At 37.2% G+C, this 20,416-nt stretch overlaps 1 protein-coding gene and 1 long non-coding RNA gene across 5 annotated transcripts; one reads left to right on the top strand and one right to left on the bottom strand.

Moving 5' to 3' along the window:
• The first annotated feature begins 885 nt into the window (after nt 1-885).
• On the top strand, nt 886-4,344 carry LOC131146032 (uncharacterized). The gene is made up of 3 exons (XR_009134211.1): nt 886-920; nt 3,798-3,864; nt 4,105-4,344. It is a non-coding gene; the product is annotated as an uncharacterized LOC131146032 (long non-coding RNA).
• Nucleotides 4,345-5,216: 872 nt separating this feature from the next.
• Nucleotides 5,217-12,805, bottom strand: LOC131146029 (uncharacterized). Of its 4 annotated transcripts, none has more exons than XM_058095288.1 (6): nt 12,692-12,805; nt 11,613-12,512; nt 7,917-9,451; nt 7,179-7,346; nt 6,930-7,107; nt 5,217-5,942 (listed from the first exon to the last, which is right to left on the bottom strand). In XM_058095288.1, the coding sequence occupies exons 2-6, from the start codon at nt 12,454-12,456 to the stop codon at nt 5,377-5,379; spliced, it is 3,291 nt and encodes a 1,096-aa protein (XP_057951271.1). In that variant the 5' UTR covers nt 12,457-12,512; nt 12,692-12,805; the 3' UTR covers nt 5,217-5,376. The 4 variants fall into 4 exon arrangements, with proteins under 4 accessions (XP_057951271.1, XP_057951273.1, XP_057951274.1 ...); XM_058095290.1 differs by having other exon boundaries at nt 5,217-5,933; nt 12,692-12,787; XM_058095291.1 differs by having other exon boundaries at nt 7,179-7,301; nt 12,692-12,787.
• Nucleotides 12,806-20,416: the final 7,611 nt, after the last annotated feature.

Raw genomic sequence — 20,416 nt, 5'->3', positions numbered from 1 at the left:
AGCAACGGGAGCGGCAGGTTGTATGTGCTCCTACACACAGATATGTTGAATGTAAAAAAGCATTAGAAGCGAAGTGAGCTCAGGTCTTGAGGAGAGTTGGTTAAGTTCTTTGTGGACTGGAAACAAGTTCACGAGTGATTAACTGGAAAAGCAACCTCTCAATTTCAATTTTAACTCTAGTGGCTGCAAGAATGATTGACAAGTGTAACCATAATGATATTTAAATAATAAAGAGGGAGAAAAATGGTAACAGTAACAGAAGGAGGCAGCCGACTTTGTTGACGAACGCAGAGCGTTCGTCGACGGCGTTGCATTTTAAATATAATAACCCAAATTTTTTTTCAAGTACTCATTGATGAACACAGGGGTTTTGTCGATGAGAGTTCTTCAGGATCTCGTCAACGAGGTCCCGTCTCGTCGACAAGAAGATACCGAGAGAGGATTTTTGGGAAGTCTGAAATTTGTCAATAAGGGTGCATATTCGTCGACGAACTTTCTACAGGACTCGTTGACGAGGTGACGTGGCTTGTTGACGAATCCCGCAGTATAAATAGCCCTAAACTCAGTATAATCGCAAAAAAATCAACGCAACTTTCCTCTCTCTCTGTACGACCTCTCCTCCATCTTTCTTCGATTTCGGCACCATCAGACGCCGGATTGACGATCTGAGGCAACCACGACGCTCCTGGCGAAGTTCTCTCCAAGTTTACCTGGGCGGATCGTCGGTGGGATCGAGTTGAATTTCTTCCCAGAGTTAGGGTAAAACCTTTTATTCAGTTTTTGGCATTCTAGAAGTTGTTGGAAATGACGAAAACAAAGAAATAATAATGTTTTGTTCTTGAAAATGTTGTTTTCAGGGTATTAAGTAGAAGCCCTGCGGGTGTTGGACCAGTGTACCATAGGGGCTTTCCAGTAGTCAGGTAAGGGGAACATGCTATGTTAGGAAACTTCATTATGATTTTAATACAAAATATAGGTTGTTATCAAATTATTATTCAGATTATATATATATATATATATATATATATATATATATATATAGTTTCCAGAACCTAATAATATTAATATTTATTTGTATGACTTGAGTTGATAACAGAACAACACTATATTATAGAATTTGTGAATATCATGTTTATAGTTATTAACAGAAATACTAAGATATTTGCATGTTTATAGAATGACGAAATTTTCAGTGTACAACATACTTAGAAGTATGCATTTTCAGTAATTACATAATAACACGTTTATCAGTACCATAACCCCCAATAAACAAATATTCATATAGCAGTTCAGTTATATAGAAAATAGATTTCCAGTCAGTTATTTAGAATTTCAGATAAATTCTATGAGGTTATGGTTATTTTAGAAACCACAGTTAAAATAGTATATTATAGATATCAGCTACTTATATAGTATCAGACCCTGATGGATCAGACAGCAGAGCACGGTACCATAGCTACATATATTCAGTTCAAAGTGCAACCACTTTACTCAGATAGTAAGTGGTATGAGGTCGATCGTGCCTACATCGGGACATACTCTCCATCAGATATGGATTGAGGGGGGCGATCAGACTGTCGAAGTTCAATTGACTTACCATGGTCGCCAGCCAAGATAGGTTCCACTTTCGGGCCGCACAACCCTATCATGAGAGGTTAAATCATGACATATAACCATCTAGGAAAATTTCTCAGATATTATGAGTACTATCTGACTTTTAGAAATAGTAATGTTAATATGAAAAGTAATTTCATACAGATTGATATTTTCAGTTATGTAGTTAATGGTTTTATTATACGTTATGTAATATCAGCATTTTTAGATCCAATGACTCATATTACTCTTAAATCAAATTATTTTTACTAAACTATAGTTCAATAGCCACACCCTGGAATAGCATGTTTTGTCTTACTAAGCGTTTGTAACGACCCGGAAAATACTGATATTTAAATATTGAAGAGAGAGGAAAATGGAAACAGGAATAGAAAGAGGCAGTAAACTTCGTTGATGAATGCTCTGCGTTCGTCGACGACATCGCATTTTGGAGATAATAATAACAAAAAAAATAATTTCAAGGAATTGCCAGGGAATTCGTCGACGAATACAGGGCTTCGTCGACGAGAAAATACCGAGAGGGGGTATGGAGCAGCCTGAATTTCGTCGACGAATACAGGGACTCATCGACGAAATTAATGAAAGACTCGTTGACGAGGTGACGTGTCTCGTCGACGAATATGGCAGTATAAATATTTGAAAACCGGGATTTTTAATCATTTTTAGCGCTCCACTCTCTCTCCTCTTTCTCTCTCTCTACGAATCCTCTCCCTTCTCTCTTCAATTCCGGCCCCACCAGTCGCTGGATCGACGATCCGAAGCTACCACGATGCTCCTGGCCGAGTTTTCTACAAGTCTGTTGGAGCAGATCGTCGGGAAAATAAAGTTGAATTTCATCCCAAATTCAGGGTAAGGTCTTTTATCCAGTTTTTGGCCTTATGGTAGTTATAAGAAATGATGTAGGCAATGAAATACTGATGTTTTGTTCTAGGGGATTGCGTTTTCAGGATGTTGGGTTAGGAACCCTGCGGGTATAAAGCCAGAATTATATAGGGATTTTTCAAAGTTAAGGTAAGGGAAATATGCTATGTTAGGAACTTTTATAATACTATTAGAGATTTCATAGACACATTTTTATACCAGTTTATTATACAGTATTTGCAGTATATGAGTTTAAATATTTGTGTGGTCTAAGTAGATTTTCATGTGACAGAAAAACTTATATAGTTTCTCCCGGTATATAGAGTCATATAGATACAAACATATATTCACAGATATTATACAGAGAATTTACATGCATATACAACTTTTATACGAATAATTTCATGAAACATATATATATATATATATACATACATACTTATACATGTATATAGTTTTACTCAGATCAGCATATATACATCACAGATTTATACAGAGTTTAGTATGCCATGTTTCCTATTACCATAACAAACAGAGAATATAGATAGTGATATAGACAGATATATATATATATAGGTAGCATCAAGATGCTACAGATACAGTATGCAGAGTTTATAGTATCTACAGTACAGAAAGATAGCATAATAGTAATTTTGGAAACATGGCGAAAACAGTAAATGAGTGTATATGTATATATGTATATACTACCAGATCCCTATGGAAAGACTTCAGACAGATATAGTACAGATATAGATTACAGAGCACGGTACCGTTGCTATATTCAGATAGAGTGCAACCACACATCTCAGATAGTGTGTGGGTACCGTCTAATTGTGCTCAGATAGGATGTAGCTCCCCGGTACGCTGGGTAGAGGGGGCCAGTTAGACGAGGTAGCAGCCAGTCCCACGCCTAGGAGAGGATGCAGTTTGGCCGGGCTGAGGTAGTGTAGAGTATATTGACTTATCTGAAGGGCCGACCAGATAGAGTCCCGCCTACGGGCCGCACAACCCTGTCATGAGGGGTCAAATCATGACGCATAGAGTCCCATGGAATAAGCACAGATATGTATATATATACAGTATTACAGTATATGATGAGTATACTATAATATTATTAGTATGAAAAGTAGAAAATACAGATGTTACAATATATTTTTAAATTAAGAAAGATAGATATGTTTGAAAGATATGTTTTACATATTGTTGCATTACAGTTAAGTTGCCATATTTTAAAGTACTTTTAACTTAGTTGCCACACACTAGTAATAATATATTTTCACTTACTGAGCGTTGACTCACCCCATTACTTTAACATTTTTCAGGTGAGCTAGTTAGGCGAGCAGATCAGGCTCGCGGATAAAGTGCAGCTCAGATCACCCTGGTTATAGGGTGAGTTTTTGACAGAGTTGTTTATGTTTTGGGATAGATGATACTGGAGGGGCATTTTTGTATGGTCTGTACATTCTGGATTCTGGTATTGTACAATTTATGTATAATGATTATATGATTTATGTTTCCGCTGCTTAGGTATGGATGTAAATGCACATATATATTTTATAGAAAAAAAAAATGTATGAATTTTGAGGTTGTTACAACGTTGACTCATCCCAATATTGAATTATTTTTCAGGTGAACCAGCTAGGCAAGCGGAGCAGGCGAGCGGATAGAGGGGCTGTTGTACTGCCCCTTTGAGAGTGAGTATTATTTTCGAGTGGCATGTTTTGTAAACCCTTGGTATCTGTAAGAGTAGTTGTGGGATGATTTGACATTCTGGTATTGTATTATGTGATTTTATTTTATATGTTTGGTCTTCCACTGTTTAGGTTAATGATTGAAATTAAAATTAGGAAAAAATATTTTATTTTATTAGCAGATCGTTTCACCGTGGTTCCAATCTTGAGACCTCCTATTTAAAGTATTGAACTGCGGATAAGTTGCAAGAGATTTTATGTCCTCACAGACCTCGCTGTAAAGCTGCTCATGAAGTTGATGATTATTTATATAGTTGGTAAACGAAAGAGAAGGGAGAACAATGATAAAGCAATTGTGGAAATGCGATCTAACAAGAAGAATTCCTTGGAACATAATCTTTTATGATGATTTCAGTGGCATTACATTATTCTTTACAAAAGCCCACTCAAAGCTGTGACTCCATTTGAGCACCTAGGATTAATACCAAGACCAAGAGGCCCAAAACTATATGCTACACCGTTTCTGCCATTATTTTCTCTACACCAAGAATTGTTTTTGTTTCTAGGTATATCGTGCTAGACTTGGACAGATTATCCAAGAATTCAGCTTCGGCTACTTTTTGTAAGCATTCTTTGTCCGTGATAAGAGAAAACTAGAAGAAATGGAATGTATAGGAAAATTTCCATATTTGAGATATTTTCTTGTGAGGCAACAATCTTGAGAGGGATGGGTTTAGGCCTAAAAAAAAAATATTTAAAACAAAAAAATGAGACTCGGGGTTCTGCCTTTATGCCAAAGTAGCATAGATATTCATCTTGCAATTTGGGACTGGCAGCATCTCTTGGCTTCCTGTTGGCCCCAAACCAGTCCTAACCCATACCCATCAGACCGAAAATCCATAGGAATGGAGACCAAGAGATTTTGCCACCGGAAGATTCGAGAGTACTTGCAACAATACACCTAAAAGATTACAACCTACTTATAACCAAGCAAACTAGTTATATGAAATGCAGATCACTGAAAAACAAAATCACACATTGGATGACACAGGTTCTAGAAGTTCCATGTTTGATACCCAAAGCTTTTTACAGTTAGGATAACTCTCCAAGAGAGCTGACCAAAGTATATACAAGTCCATTCAAAAGAAAGAAAAGCTAAAGATAAAATTATATGCTGATGATGAACATTCACATCCCAAATTGAGGTCCATCAGTTCTGCCATGGGAGTTCCTCCTTTAGTACATGTTCCCACTCTGATGATGAATTATCATACCAACCTGGAAGCTGCTTCCCAGGCCTGCTGTTTCCACATGATTGGATCACTTGATCATCTGTGGAACATACACCAAACTCTTTCATTGCTTCAGGTTCAGAACATTGTAACAGCAAACCAAATTTGTCTTCAGCATAATTTGCAGTACGACACAGCAAGTCAGGTTCCACGATCAGGCCCAAACTTTCATTCTCACATCTGTCTCTATTAAGTGACTGACGGTTTTCCTTACCTGTAAAACCAAGATCAACCACTTCTGGCAGCAGCTGTTTTCCCGTGCTCATGGAGTCTGAGTTCTCATCCCTGCACTTCAGGATATGGAGTCGGGCCATTACAGAGGCCTCAACATCATCTACATGGCCATCTGTACTTGAAATCAGAGAATCCTGGATGGAAACATCGCTATCCTTTGCCTCAGATGAAGAATTTTCAACCATGTTCGCATCATGAGAAGCCTTGGAGCTTAATAGTTTCTCTCCAGCTACATCATTTTCTGACACAACTGAAGCAGAAGTAAAAATTCGGCTATAGAAAGAGATATGCACCAGACACCTTAGAAAGTGTCCATCTCAAGATGAGTGTGGAGACGGATGCCCCCACAAACACTTTTCTATGCTTCTTTAACATGCTTTAAACACAATGATGGTGTGTTGTAATTGATTTCCATTTTATTTTATTCATGAAAAATTATAATAAAGGTCTATCTAAAAAATCATAATAAAATTGGTACATCTACATTATAAGAAATAATAAATTGAGATTTTTTATCAACAGCATTATATAAGGGCGAGCCATGATTCAATGTTACGGGTGTTACATCAAAACATGAAGATCGCACATTCAAAACTATGAAAACAAACATGGAGGTAAAGACTGCGCACATCTTGCGTCCTTAGACCCCCGATGACGTGGGAGCCTCATGCATGTGTTATTGTAGAATATCTTTAAAAATTAAAAGGAAGGTTCTGTGTAACACTTGATAACTATAAGATTAACTATGGTGTATAGATGAGAATATTAGATAACTAATAAATAAGAATGCTAGGATGGATTGGTGGTACAACTCTAAAAGATAAGTATAGCTAGCATGGCACAAATGGAAGGGCAGCTAACATGGCTTGGACACTTGCAACACAGACAAAGTAAAACTTGCCCAAATCGAATAATTTAGTTTTTGTTAGAGATAGTAAGAGGAAGAGAGGAAGACCTAGGATAACTCGACTATTCCAACTTGAGGATATCACAATCAAGAAATGCAGAATGGTAGAAAACAGTTTATCTAACAAACAAAAATATTGTGGGACAATTTCTACATTTTTAGAATTTGTCCCAACCCCAACCCGCAGGACTTAAAATGTAAGTTGTGTTGTGGTGGTGGCGGTGGCAGTGACGGTGGTATGTCCTACAGTTTTAGAATTTGTCCTGTTCCTGTATCTGTACTCATGCTTCGTAGCAATGGAGAGTAGAATTTTAAGGAGCAAATACAAACCTTTTGGTTGTAGAAAATTGCATTTCCCCATCTCAATCTTCATGCGATCAAAGCGAGCTCTATAACTGACAGAACATAATGCAGCTTCTGCCTCAAGCCACGCGTTTTTAAACAACAGAGTACGAGGATTTGTTTCGTCCTCATCATGAAAATTATCATGAAGAATCTTCTTTATGGACTGCGATTATTTCATTATGACCATCACTTAGAAAAAGTACTAGTTGATACTAAAAATGGGAAAAATCATACCTTGGTCATATCATTATATTTCTCAACATCCAAATCATCCTTCAATGGAATGATCCCATCCTTCTTATCAAACATAGTATAATGCTTCACCTCCTCCTGGGTATGCTGACAGTTGACCTGACCCTGAACATTAACATCAGTTTCTTTCACCCCCTGGGGGGTGGCATCCTGGAAAAGACATTATAACAAAGATTCTGAACAGGGTTTGTTTATGGGCTAAAGTTGTAATCAACTGACTCTAGCATACACATACGATAAAAACTGCACAAAATTGTGACACAAATTATGAAGGCACAAGCATGATTGCCAAAAAAAAGGAATAGCTATTGCTTTAGTAGAATTGAAAAAAATAAAATAAAATAATTCTATAATGAAAAGGAAAACCCAAAAAAGGAACAATAAAAGGGAGTGGAGGGGAGTTAGGCGTACAAGAAAGAAGTGTCAATGTTTACTGCTTTACTAGACACAGAGATCAGTGTCATAATCGAAAAAAAATATTTGAACTTGTCCACTAAAGAAACTACTACACATGACAACTGCAATCAAGGAGTCCACTAATATTGGCAGGATAGTTCAAGAGATTTGCAGACTCAACTAAATAATGGAGAAATAATACTTCCTAACGTATCAAATAATTGAACATAATAAAACATCGAACAGAGACAGAAAAATATACCATGTTAATATCACACAGATCTGCAAGAAAATGAGTAGCGCCTTGCTGGGGAGAAGTAATACCTGTTTTGAAGACATTGGTTCCGCCTTTACCATGCAAGCATCAAGATTCTTGATTACATTCTTAAGGGCATCACGATCATGTTCTCTCAAATCATATGCATCATCATTATAACAATGAAATAAAAGCAATTCAGACAGGTTATGAACTGTATTAACTATCATCTGTACATTCATTTTGGGGGAGAACTCTCCTTTATGTGGTTTGACAAGCTTAGCAGGATCATTTTTCCCACAGCAAGGCAGACATGGCACATATTCTGCGGCCTGGAATTGTATAGAACCCCCTTCTGACACATCATGGCTACTCATTCCAGCATCTGAGAAACCAACCCCTGATGAAATTGTATTATCACAAGCAAAATTACCTTCTTCCAGCATAGGTTGCAGGCTGTGAGCTCTAGAGTCAGAATCACCTTTCAATTTGATGTGCAAGGCAAATTCTTTTCTTGGTTCATGGATGTAATCAGGAAATTGAATGCTGTTCAACTTTTGGCCTTGGAATCCTGCTTTCACAGCATCATGTGATCTTTGTTCTCTAGATTGATTTGAAATCAAAGAATTTTTCAGAGAAAATGATAAACCATTTTGCAGACACTCATCCCCAGGGTACATAGTGTTTCCACCAACTTTTTTAGAGGAAACTTTCACTCCATCATTGGTGTTGAGCGGAAAAATAGAAGGGTTGGGAAGATTCAAATCACCACATGCTTCTATTTTTTTGGTCAGAAGCTGCCGAGTCGCATCTTCGGAAACTTCAAATGGAGAAAATTTAGAAGCTGGAGCTCCTTTCCAACATGGGGAATCCACAGCAGGGTTGTAATAATCTAAACTCTCAGATAACTTCTCAGTAGAATCAGCAGCTTCAGCACCTATTCCTATCTGGAAGTTATCTGAGCAATCTATTTGAGAAACTTTATGTTCAGATATTGCTTGATCCAATACATTGTTAGCAACAAGAGTGTTTGACACCTCTTTCTTTTCCAATGCAGATGATTTGACAAAGATCAGGTCATTTCTTTCCATGCCAATGCTCAGCTGGCCTGTGTCTTCGCGGACTTCTTTCCCTTGATAACAAACTGGATGGTGAGGTTCCTTTCTGTTAGATGGAGTAGAGCCAGCAAAATCCTCACTATAATCAGTTACAGCATTGCCAATGAAATTCACATTTTTGGAAGAAATTTTATCTGTTGTTGAAGAACTGGTGCCAGAAGAGGGCGGTCTAATGACAATTGCCGGTGAGGATTTCTCATGCAAAGCACCATACAGCTTTGGATGGTTGAAGGAGTTTGAGACTGATTCTAGGGATGATGATTGAGGATGATTTTCTGGAAAAATTAAAGTAGGTCCCAAGACTGGTGCTCTTGATGATTCCACAGGGATAAACTTAGGATTTTGCCCTAAGGAGTATTTATCATATGGCTGTTCTGTAGTTGGGGATCCAATGCAGTTTTCTCTTCCCTGAGTATTGACATATTTTCTATCTGAAACAGCAGCAACTTCTTCACATCTGCTCAAGCTCTCAACTGCTGGAGCACCTACACCAAAGCATGAATAATAAAGAATAATGATAAGAGGTTATTAATAACAATTTCAAACAAGATGCAGACCAAGTGAACTACCCAATACTCTATATCAATGTTTTAAAAAGCTTGAGGCTCACCTGACTACAAAGCAAACACAAAACACCTTGAGGCAGAGTCCAAAATATGAATATTGAGAAAGGCAAACACATTATGTGGTGCGGCTTACACATTCATTCAAAAGGCACAACGTGCGCTTTTTTCAATAAAATTTCCAAGTTGATCTTAGAATTAAAAACAATTCAAACTTTGTAATATTATAATTATCCCCCCCCCCCCTTATTTTTTTTTTAAAAAATGCAATTTATTTACATATTTTTATCTAAAAATTAAAATTCCAAAAAGGTATCTGCGTTGCCTCATAAGGTTTAAAACATAGTCTTAACACCTTTGCCTTCCGAAACATTTCTATATATTTTCTTTTTGTTTTGAAAAACATCACAAGATCCAAATCGAAAGTTATAAATATGTAGATTAATGATTGCAAAATGCAACAGAGAGGGTCAACTGTGGGTTAATCTTTGAGGGCAATTAAACATAAGAACGGCCAGGCTGTGGGCTAGGCACTAAAGAAAAAAGGGCAAAACCAACGATTTAATAGACAATAAGGCGTCCGCTGACTCTGCTCTGCTCCCTACAGTGCAATAATTAATCATAGCAGAATTTGTAGATACAAGTTGAGAAAAATCATTATACCATGTTGGTGGAGTTCTTTTGAAGCTTGATTATTGTTATTATTATTTTTTTGACAAACAAAAATTATACTGAAGGAAGAAGGGAGTACAATCAAGAAAAGAAAACCTAGGGAGAACAAGATATCCTCTCATTACAAAAAGAAAATAGCTAAAAAAAAAAAAAAGTAAATACAATACAATTTTAAAAAATTCATGCCAACCAATCCCACTGCACGTCTTCCAAAGAAACATGACAAAAAAAAATCCATTGGTTGAGCACTGAAGGGATGCAAGGAACACCATTTTGCTCCAAACCATACTACCGGAAGCGCTTAAGTTTCTAGCATTTCTTTCTAACCAAATGCACCAAATAATAGCTAGACAGTACAGTGCGAAAAAACTTTCCTCTCTTTCCTCCTACCGAAACTTCTAACATAATAAACTCTTCAAAGAAGCAAGGCACAACCAGTTTTCATAAAAATGCCAAACAAATTACCAATTACTTCTAATTTCAACACACTACTTGTCATTGGAATTATAGAGGACTGCATAGAATTCAATGGTGAAGAATTCTTGCTTTGCAGATACGAGTGTTAGCAGAAAATTCATTTTCATATGTTATAGTACCAAGATGCCCCTTCCTCAAGTATAAACATAATCTGATTCAAGAGGATGTGTGATCTTGGTAATCAAACCACTACTCTAATGAAAATCACACTTGCAACAGTGCTGGATGTACAACTTTTTTTCTCCATCTCCATTCAAAAGGTCTGTAGTCTGAACCCTATATTAATTACTGTGGCAGATATTGTTTGTGGGCCCTAAGATTAAAAAAACAAAAAAACACCACTAACTCAGCTATGGCTAGGGCACCACATACATTGAAAGGGACACAAATTCTGTGCTTCTATTTCTCTACATAACACCCTTCTAATTTCATTGGGACAAGGAAGCAATCCCAGGGCTAAATATAATGTAATAAATTAAATATTAAACCTTGTTTGACCAAGGACCTGCACCTACCTCAAGGGTAATGTGATAACATAGAGCATGGGGTATTCATTATGGTAACTCAATTCCCATGCTGTCTCCAACACCCCCCAACTCTTTGTTCTCCCCCCCCCCCCCCAAAACCCACCCTTTATGAAACAAAAAAAAAAAAAAGAAGTTTTCTTTTTTCTTTTTCAAAATCATTTGTATGATTGACATTCTCAAAATGAACTAAAACCCTAAACACTCAAATGTGTATGAATGCAGAGGTGCAGATATTTATATACTCAATTGAAAATAAATGACAAATCTGCTTACAAACTTGTCAAAATTTGGAACCTTTTTCTGGAGGTACCCTACATCCACAAGCGTGATAACTCAAATGAAGCAATAATAAAAAATTTAAGATTATCAATATGGGGACTCTAAAATCCTAAAGGAAGTTGAGATACCTTGCTTCATAAAATCCTTGTAAATGGATGAACCAGCAACATTAATCTCCTTTGCGGAAAAACTCCCATCAAAGTTCATCTGTTTGCCCTGCTTCCCATCTGCCAATCCATTCCAAAAGCCACTCCACCCAGCTGGATGCTCCAAACCGGACAAACTTTGAGTGCAATCATCTTGAAAAGATCCACTCAACCGAGCAACATGGGAAGTAGATAAAAAATCATAACCAGGTTCACTAAGGACCGCCAATGGACTATTGTCATGAACAGCAGGCGGGACATATTGGGGGTAATATGGTTCGGTTTCAATAAGACTTGTTATAAGGCTGTCAGAACTTTGAGCATATGAGAATTCATCAGTTGCAGCCATAGGACTAGAGTTTAAGGGAGGTAAAGAGTTATCGGGTAAGTGAATAGACAGGGAGCCGGAGAATCTGTACGGATTTGGGGAAGGTAGACAGGTGGCGGCACACAAGGAATCAACTTCTGATTCAGTACCGGCAAGGAAATCAGGTATAGAAGTGGGATTGTGTGAATAGAGCCAATTTTGCAGAGAGGGGTTGAAAGGGGCACCGCAAGGTGGTTCCTTTAAATGCATACGTGGGTTTGAGTTGTGTAGAGAAGGATTAAAGGGGACAACACAAGGTGCTTCAGACAAATGCACAAGTGGGTTCAAGTTGTGCAGAGAGGGATTAAAAGGGGCAGCACAAGGCGGTTCAGTTAAAGGCACAAGTGGGTTCGAATTGGGTTTATTAACAGATCGATCAACCCTAAAAGGCTGAGCCAAGGCCGATAAACTGGAAGAGGATGAGGAGCCTCCATTAACAAAAAACCCCCAATCCATCATCTCCCCCTTATTGCAAAACAGGCAATTGGTTCAGCCGATCAAAACCCACACAGAATCTACAAGCAAATAAAAAAATATTCAATTTATGGGTAGAATTAAGGAAACTGATCAAGAACAAGATTAATCGAACACCTAAAACCGCAACTTTGACATGTATCAACAAATAGATAGTACACAATATTGATATCAGAACATCTAATTTTACGCCATAAGATTTTGAGCAGAAACGCCTTACCTTCAGAGAATACCGAGAAAGCCCGAAAGATACAGGGAGGCCGGGAGCTGTGTAAGTCGTCTATTCTCTTTCGAAGCAAAACAAAAAGGAGGTGCCGGAGATTTTAGTCTTCCCACTACTTTTTTTTTTCGTTCATAATTTTGACTAAATTACATAGACACCACAATTTTACGCATAATTACCTCTCGAGCCACTTTTGATTTTGGAATGCTCAAATTCGTCCCCACCCCACGCACCAAAGCCTTCTCATTTTTTCGCTCCATCACTAACGGTTATTTAAAAACCAATCTGATTCGAAAATTTGATCACAACCTAATCAAATCAATATTTCGATTAATCAATCCATTTGATTCAATTTTGGATTTTTTTTAATGATTTTCAAGTATCAGTTCAATTTTGATTTGATATTCATGAATTGAAAGCTACCCCAACCGAATCGATTATATCATAATATACATAATATATTTCAAAGTTACAAAATAGTGTGCACAAATAATTTTTAAGTGATTAATTTATATAAATAAAGTGTAAATATACATGCTAAATCAAAACTTAAGTAAAATATCTTATTTTTATTTAAAAAATTATAATATTTGAGAACCGGTTCGAATCAAATAATCAAACCGAATCATCAATTAACTAGACCATTAGTTAATTGAAGGATTTGAATTGATTTTAATTCATAAAAATACCTTCGGTTCGATTTGATTTCTGAAGGTACGGTTTGGTAACCGAACAATGAACACCCCTAGTGCCATGTTTCTTTTACCAAATGGAATGAAGTGAATGAAAATAAAATAATATAAAAATTAAGTAATTAAATTGATTTAATTTTTCATTTGATTTTATTTGATTCTTCCATAACAATTTTATAATACCTATTTGTATATATTTATATATATTTGTATATTTGATGAATATAACATGTAAAGACATGTTAGGCTTCTTCTTTTTTTCTTCTTCTTCTTTTAAGCAATTTAATTAATAATGTTAATAAAGCTCTTCAACAAATAATGTTTTTTAAGCATAGTGGATAAGTGTAACGATTTTGCCCAAATTTCAATGAGCTTGTTTTAATATTGATTTACTGGTTTCATGATTTCATCTTATAAAAGATATGGTTAGAATCAAAAGCATCCTTAAAAGCTCAAAATCTGAATAGAAATTTGATATGGGATCGTGACATGTTCTCTTGTCTAATCTCCGACGTTCTCATTAGAGTGATTATGAACTATTTGTTGGATTTCATTTACATAATTGTTTCTAAATAAAAAATGTCAATGACCTCCGACGAACTTTCCGATCTCGATCACCTGAAAAGAATGAAAAGAAGATTCGCTTGGAGGACTCGGGGTGTGCTCTGGGGGATCTCTCCAATGCCTGAGTCAGGGATTGACTTTGAGATTTATGAAGCAACAATAAAGTATGGTTTATAATGACATACCTTTGCTCCTCTATGTTACCTCATTTTATAGTAGCGAGGTTTGACTCTTGGGGAGACCCACAATTATGACGTCCAGCATGGATCACTCCAGCTATTATTGCACACCAGCGTGGATCTATCTAGCAATTATTGGATTGGAGCTATATGCTCTTGCTAGAGCATTTGACTTGGGCAATGATTTCCCTCATCAATGTTGAGTTTTGGTTTCCTTTTACTTTGATAATGATGTATTCAGGGCATATTAGTTACCCTCTTTAGTTTTGAATTTTCAGAACTTGTTCTTGAAATTTCAAAAGTTGCCTTATCTCTTCCCCTTTTCTTCTTCTTCTTCTTCTTCTTCTTCTTCTTCTTCTTTTTAGCACTATGTAGGGAGGCCGACTGGTCCGAGCTTATTTAGGGGCCAATTCGGCTTTGTCGAACCGATGTTATGGGGTTCGGCTGACCCGAACTGATAATGGAGCTTGTTTGGCTTTGTTGAGCCAGTTTAGGGGCCAGTTTGGCTTTGTCGAGCTAATGTCATGCTGGTTAGCTGGCACGAGCCGATAATATTGAGTAGCTCTTCGCAATATTTGTGTGCCGAGCTGCCCTTTTCGTGAGGGCATTCTTGTCGAGTGACCGAACTGCTCTTCATGGGAATTCTTATCGAGCTGCCGAGCTGCTCTTCATTTGGAATTCTTGCCGAGATGTCGAGCTGCTCTTCATGGAAATTTTTGTCGAGCTGCCGAGCTGCTTTTCATGGACATTCTTGCCGAACCACCAAACTGCTCTTCATGGACATTCTTGCCGAGCTGCTCTTCGTGGGCATTTTTGTCGAGCTGCTCTTTGTGGGCATTATTGTCGAGCTGCTCTCCATAGGCATTCTTACTGAACTGCTCTTCATGGGCATTCTTGTTGAGTTGCTCTTCATAGGCATTCTTGTCGAGCTGCCAAGCTTCTCTTTGTGGGCATTTTTACCAAGCTACTCTTCGTATGCATTCTTGCCGAGCTGCTGAGCTGTTAGGCATTCTTTTGGCCTCACAAGCTTTGCTCGTTAGTTGGGTCGATTTAGCCTGTACTCATTTGTTGGGCAGCCTTCTGGCCTCACGAGCTTTGCTCGCCAGTTGGGCTGATTTTGCCTAATGAGTTGTGTTCATTTGTTCGGCAACCTTTTGGCCTCACGAGCTTTACTCGTTAGTTGGGGCTATTTTGCCTAATGAGCTGTGCTCATTTGTTGGGCAGCCTTCTGGCCTCACGAGCTTTACTCGTCAATTGGGCCATTGTTGTAGAGTTTCGAGGTCCTCCCATGTTGATTGCACCTGCATAGAATCAAAATTTCTTGTAACTTGTGCCATACCTGGGGAATTTGAGATTTCTTGGGACTCATGATCACATCTATTGGGTGTCCCCACTGGTTGGGATGCGTGTTCACGTGGGGCTTCGTTGGTGTGTGTCAAGCAGGATACGTATCTTTCGTAGGCAATGTGTTTGTACAGGGACTTGTGTTTTTCCTTTTAAATGCTAACTAATTAATACTTTCCTGCCTTCTCTAGATGAGCACTTTCTTGGGATTTAAGCGAGTTTTCCTCTATAAAAGGCGTTCATTTGCTCATTTGTTCCTTGTCCCGATCAAGAGGTTCTCTGCTAGGTGTGCTTTTCCTATGCTTTTCCCTTTGTGTCTTTTCGTTGTTTTTTTTTTTTTTTTTGCATTTGTATGTTAATTTTTGCTTTGTTCTTCACTTGTTTTTGATGTTCTACGCATTGTTCTTCATGTTCTTCATTTTTTTTTATTGTGTTTATAGAAAATTTGTAGAAAATAGGCATTGTTGATCCAAATCGTTAAGTTGTGTAAGTTGTTTGTCATGCTTTGCCTTTCAAGCTTGATTCTCATGAAGCCCTCGGAGGCTCAATCGAGGCCTCCGGTTACCGTACGGATTTCCTGGTGTTCCTTTCCCCGAAAGATATGTGTAATGCAAATTGCTTATTTGCCATTCCTGAAAACATTCATATAATGTTTTCTACCAGTTCCAAGTCTGCTCTAAAACTTGGGCCCAATGAGATCTGCTTGTACACTGACTTCCTTGATCTAGGTTTTAGGTTGCCCTTTCATCCTTTCTTCTCTAATGTGTTCCGTTTTCATAACATAGCTCCCTCACAACTTGTCCCCAATTCTTACTAGTTATTGGTGTCCTTTGTTGTCCTCTTCCTAAAATAAGGTCATCAGTCCACAGTGCCTCTATTTCGGAGCTACTTTCAGATGAGGACGCACTTCATAGAAAAGGAACTGTACTATTTCAATTCTCTTCCCGAGTATAAGCTATTTACTCCTAGTAGCTCTTCCATTCACGAGTGGAAGTTTCGATTCTTTTTTGCCTCTAGGAGCTAAACTATCATGGGCCCCGCATCTGGTCCACTCCTCTTGATGGTGATGTTCCTTACTTTATCTTTTACTTTCTCAACGCGTGCATAGGTTATGTGTATGTGTGTGTGTGTGTGTGTGTGTGTGTGTGTATGTGTGTGTGTGTGTGTGTGTATATATATCTAATCCTTTCTTTTTGCTTTAGCCTGGCTGTGACACTTGGCTCCTACCCTATTCCCTTCAGAGCAGGCCATTCTTAAAGACCTGCGAGCTAGTAGTCGGCAGGGGATTGTCCCACATGGCGAGCTGCTCAAGGAACGAGTCCTTGTACATTACAGGCTTAGTCCTGTCTCTCCAAGTCTCTACATTTCCCGACTCTATGGTGTATGTACACATATTTTTGCTGTGCTTGATTTCCTTACCTCTTCCTCTTTCTTTTTGCAGATATGAACTTTAACTAATACAAGGTCGTGATGGCCGAGGCAAAGAAGCAAAGGTCGAGTAAGAAGAAGAAGAAGAGAGATTTTCAAGGCGAATCTTCTCAGATGGTGGATGCCCCTGCAATGGAGTGCGAGCCCTTACCTCTGGGGGATTTGCCCATACCTACTTCCTTATAAGGGCCCATCTTTCATGAACCTACACTTATGGGTCCTGCCTTGCGTCGTGCGGTGCGTGAGGAGGACCTTGTGGAGGCTAAGATGTCTCTTCATGATCATTTGTCTGCAACAATACGACATACTACCTACCAGGTACCCTTGTTAGTTTTGCCTATGATCTTGTTTTTAGTGCTCATAATTTGTGAAATCTTGTATTTTTTACAAATGGGGACTATGGTTTTGGCCCAAGAGGAAAAGGTAGTTGAGATGTAACTCTAGACCCTGGATGCAAAGGAGAAATATGTTGCCATACAAAATGAGTTTCTTGAAGCCCGAGCTAATGTTGATCGCTGTGAGAAGGCTCTTCAAAAGGAGATAGCGTGGATTCGACATGAAGAAATCTCTGCGGTTGCCATATTTAGGTGTAATGATTTTAAAAAAGAAAAAAGAAAAAAGAAAAATAATAATAAAGTTAAATTAAATAATTAATTAAGTTCATTAAAATAAATAATTAAATAATTAAATAAATATTATTAATTAATTAAATAATATAATATATTAATATAATATTTTATATATATATATATATATATATTAATCTTTCATTCAATTCAGCGCCCCCCTTTGTAATTGTCCAACTCTCTCTCACATTCTCTCATCGCTCCTCCATCTTTCTCTCCTACTTCCTTCAATTTTTTGACTGATATTCACCCGATCGGAAATTAGAAAATACTACCGGACTCCATTCTCCACTACCGCCATTTCTACCGAAGCGGATTTTTCATGGGAGCGGCTTAGGCATATCTCTTGGGGTAAACTAAATTCTCACTTTTACCTCAATTGCTCGTAAATCTTAACCTCAATTGATGATCAGACACCACCATGAGAATTTAGGGATGATTCTCTACAAGTCTAGCGAAGCGGATTTCTTATGGGGTCGTCATAGGTATAACCCCAAAATTAAGCTGAGGTTATTAAGGGGCTAATTATTATTTAATTATTGTATATTTGGAAATGTTAAATATTGGGCATTCTGAGGTTGAATTAGGGTATTGAATTCAGGGCTCGGGTAAGCGTTGCGGGTGTAATTTCAGGACCCTACGAGCATAGTTTAGGAAAATCGAGGTAAATTAATTATTTTAGAGTTTAACAATTTATTTAGGTTATTGGGAGCCTAGGAAATGTTTTATGGAAATTATGTTGGAATTATGTTGAATGTTCTGGGGAAATGGAAATTGTAGATTTTTGTGCTGGAAATGCCACGAGCTCAGGATTAAACTGTGTGGGCATCTCATTAAGACAAGTAAGAGGAATAAGTTATAGCAGGTATTTTTATGAAAATACTGGTTGAAATATATGTGAAATGTATTATGGTATATTCATAGAAATTATTATTATGATGATATGAATAATAGATGAGAAATTGTGTGGCATATGATTTTATGAAAATTATGAAATGTATTGTGTAAAATATGATTTGAAATGGGAAATCTGAGAAAATGATATGATGATGAATATTCCTAAGAAAATGAAATGAAATGTAGAAAAGTTATACGATTTTCTAGAAAATATTGAAAAGGGATAAATGTATATACGGAAATGATTTTATGGGAACAGTGGAAATATAAAACACTGATATATGTGAATATTGAGAAATGTAGAATATGAGAAATATGGAAATGATTTTCTATGAAATGGGAAAAATAAAATAAAATACTGATATGTGCATACTAGAAATGATGAAATATATGAAATGTGATACATTCCCATATTTGCTTATATATTATTATGAGATGAATTGTGAAATTGAAATGTTGAGAATGAAACAGTAGAAAATTAGAAATCTACTGAGAATATTGTTTTATGAATATTGAAAGAAAATACTGAATATGTGAATTTTGATATATGAATATGGAAATATTGCAACGTGAAATTCTGCAATATGAATAATGAAATATGAGAATTGATTTATGAATGATGAAGTGTGAATACTATAAATGAAATGTGAATATTGGAAATGAAATGTGAATACTGGAATTGTGAACATTGCAGTGTAACAACTGCAATGAATATATGTATTGATATGGGAAACATTTATATGAGAAAAGTGAAATAGTGGAAATGAAAACCCTAATGGATGGATATGTAAACCCCGGCGATGGGTTATGATATCGAGCACGGTACCGATGCTAGCAATTGAAAAGGGCAACCACACAGACTAGTGGAGTGTGGCGTGGCAGTGCGAATAGGCCAAAGTAGAGTTGTTTATTGCCCCTGGATTCCAAACCAGGGTATGTGGCAGGCCATTTGTTATTACAGACAGGTATATGGTATTATTTGATCTAACTGGGTCAGCCAACCGCAATTAGATCCAGCCTTCGGGCTGCCTAATCTTGACCATGGGGAGAAGCATGGCATGAAGAAAAAATCCTCAGCGCAGCCATGAGTTACAGACACAACATGTTATGGTTACAAAGGATAGCCATAGGCTGGATAGCAGATTGGAAATGGACATGAGTTACAGACACGATATGGAAAGGTTACTGAGGATAGTCATGGGCCGAATAAATGAAAAAAAAATGATATTATGGAAATAAATTGAAATGAAAGAAAGATGAGAAAAATAAATGAAACTGGGAAATGGGATATAATGTAACACCCCGAACCCTTAAACCCGGGTCTGGTGCGTTATACCTGGAAAAATCCCAATAATCCATAGTCCATAATATACGCAGCGGAAAACATAAACATAATCTCCATTTAACATAATACCACAATACTATAATACCAAAGTTTACTAAACCTATCTAAAAATCCATAAAATTCATCCATCACCTACATTGCCATATATACACAATACTCCCAAAACATTTCAGTCTTTTCACATTCATTCCTTGCTTGACATCCTTAAAACATAAAGACATAAAACATAACATGTACATCCCTAAAATATTATTAACATATACCCTTTCTCTTTACAATCCTAAAAAAGGCTAAAAACCCTTAAGCTCTTTACGCTCAACCTCGAGGATGTTTTGAAAAAGAAACATTCATATTCGGGTAAGACACATCTCAGTAAGGGAAGAAACATATATATTAAAACAGTGTGTGGCTAACATGAGGTATATAGATATCATTTTAAATATATTTTCGAATCATTAACATAATACTGAAACATTCTCTGAATCTAATCAATCACAAGCAAAGATTTAACCCATGAGATTACTTGAAGATAGGGGTGATTACCCGCCCAGACAATTAGCACCTCTTTGCTCTGATACTTGGGTAACCCTAAGGTCAAAATGAAAGCATACCAAGGCACTCACCTTACTCAATAAGCCCTCAAGTCT

Source organism: Malania oleifera, chromosome 13 (genome assembly GCF_029873635.1).
Source record: "Malania oleifera isolate guangnan ecotype guangnan chromosome 13, ASM2987363v1, whole genome shotgun sequence".
Taxonomy (NCBI): Eukaryota; Viridiplantae; Streptophyta; class Magnoliopsida; order Santalales; family Ximeniaceae; genus Malania; species Malania oleifera.
Note: the sequence above shows the minus strand (reverse complement) of the source record. Positions and strands in the feature narration are given on the sequence as shown.

Coding starts and splice junctions, on each gene's coding strand:
- LOC131146029 (XM_058095288.1), bottom strand. CDS start 12,456: ATGATGGATTGGGGGTTTTTTGTTAATGGAGGCTCCTCATCCTCTTCC. Junction 9,452..11,612: donor CAAGGATTTTATGAAGCAAG/GTATCTCAACTT, acceptor GCTTTGGTGTAG/GTGCTCCAGCAGTTGAGAGC. Junction 7,347..7,916: donor AACCAATGTCTTCAAAACAG/GTATTACTTCTC, acceptor TGTCTTTTCCAG/GATGCCACCCCCCAGGGGGT.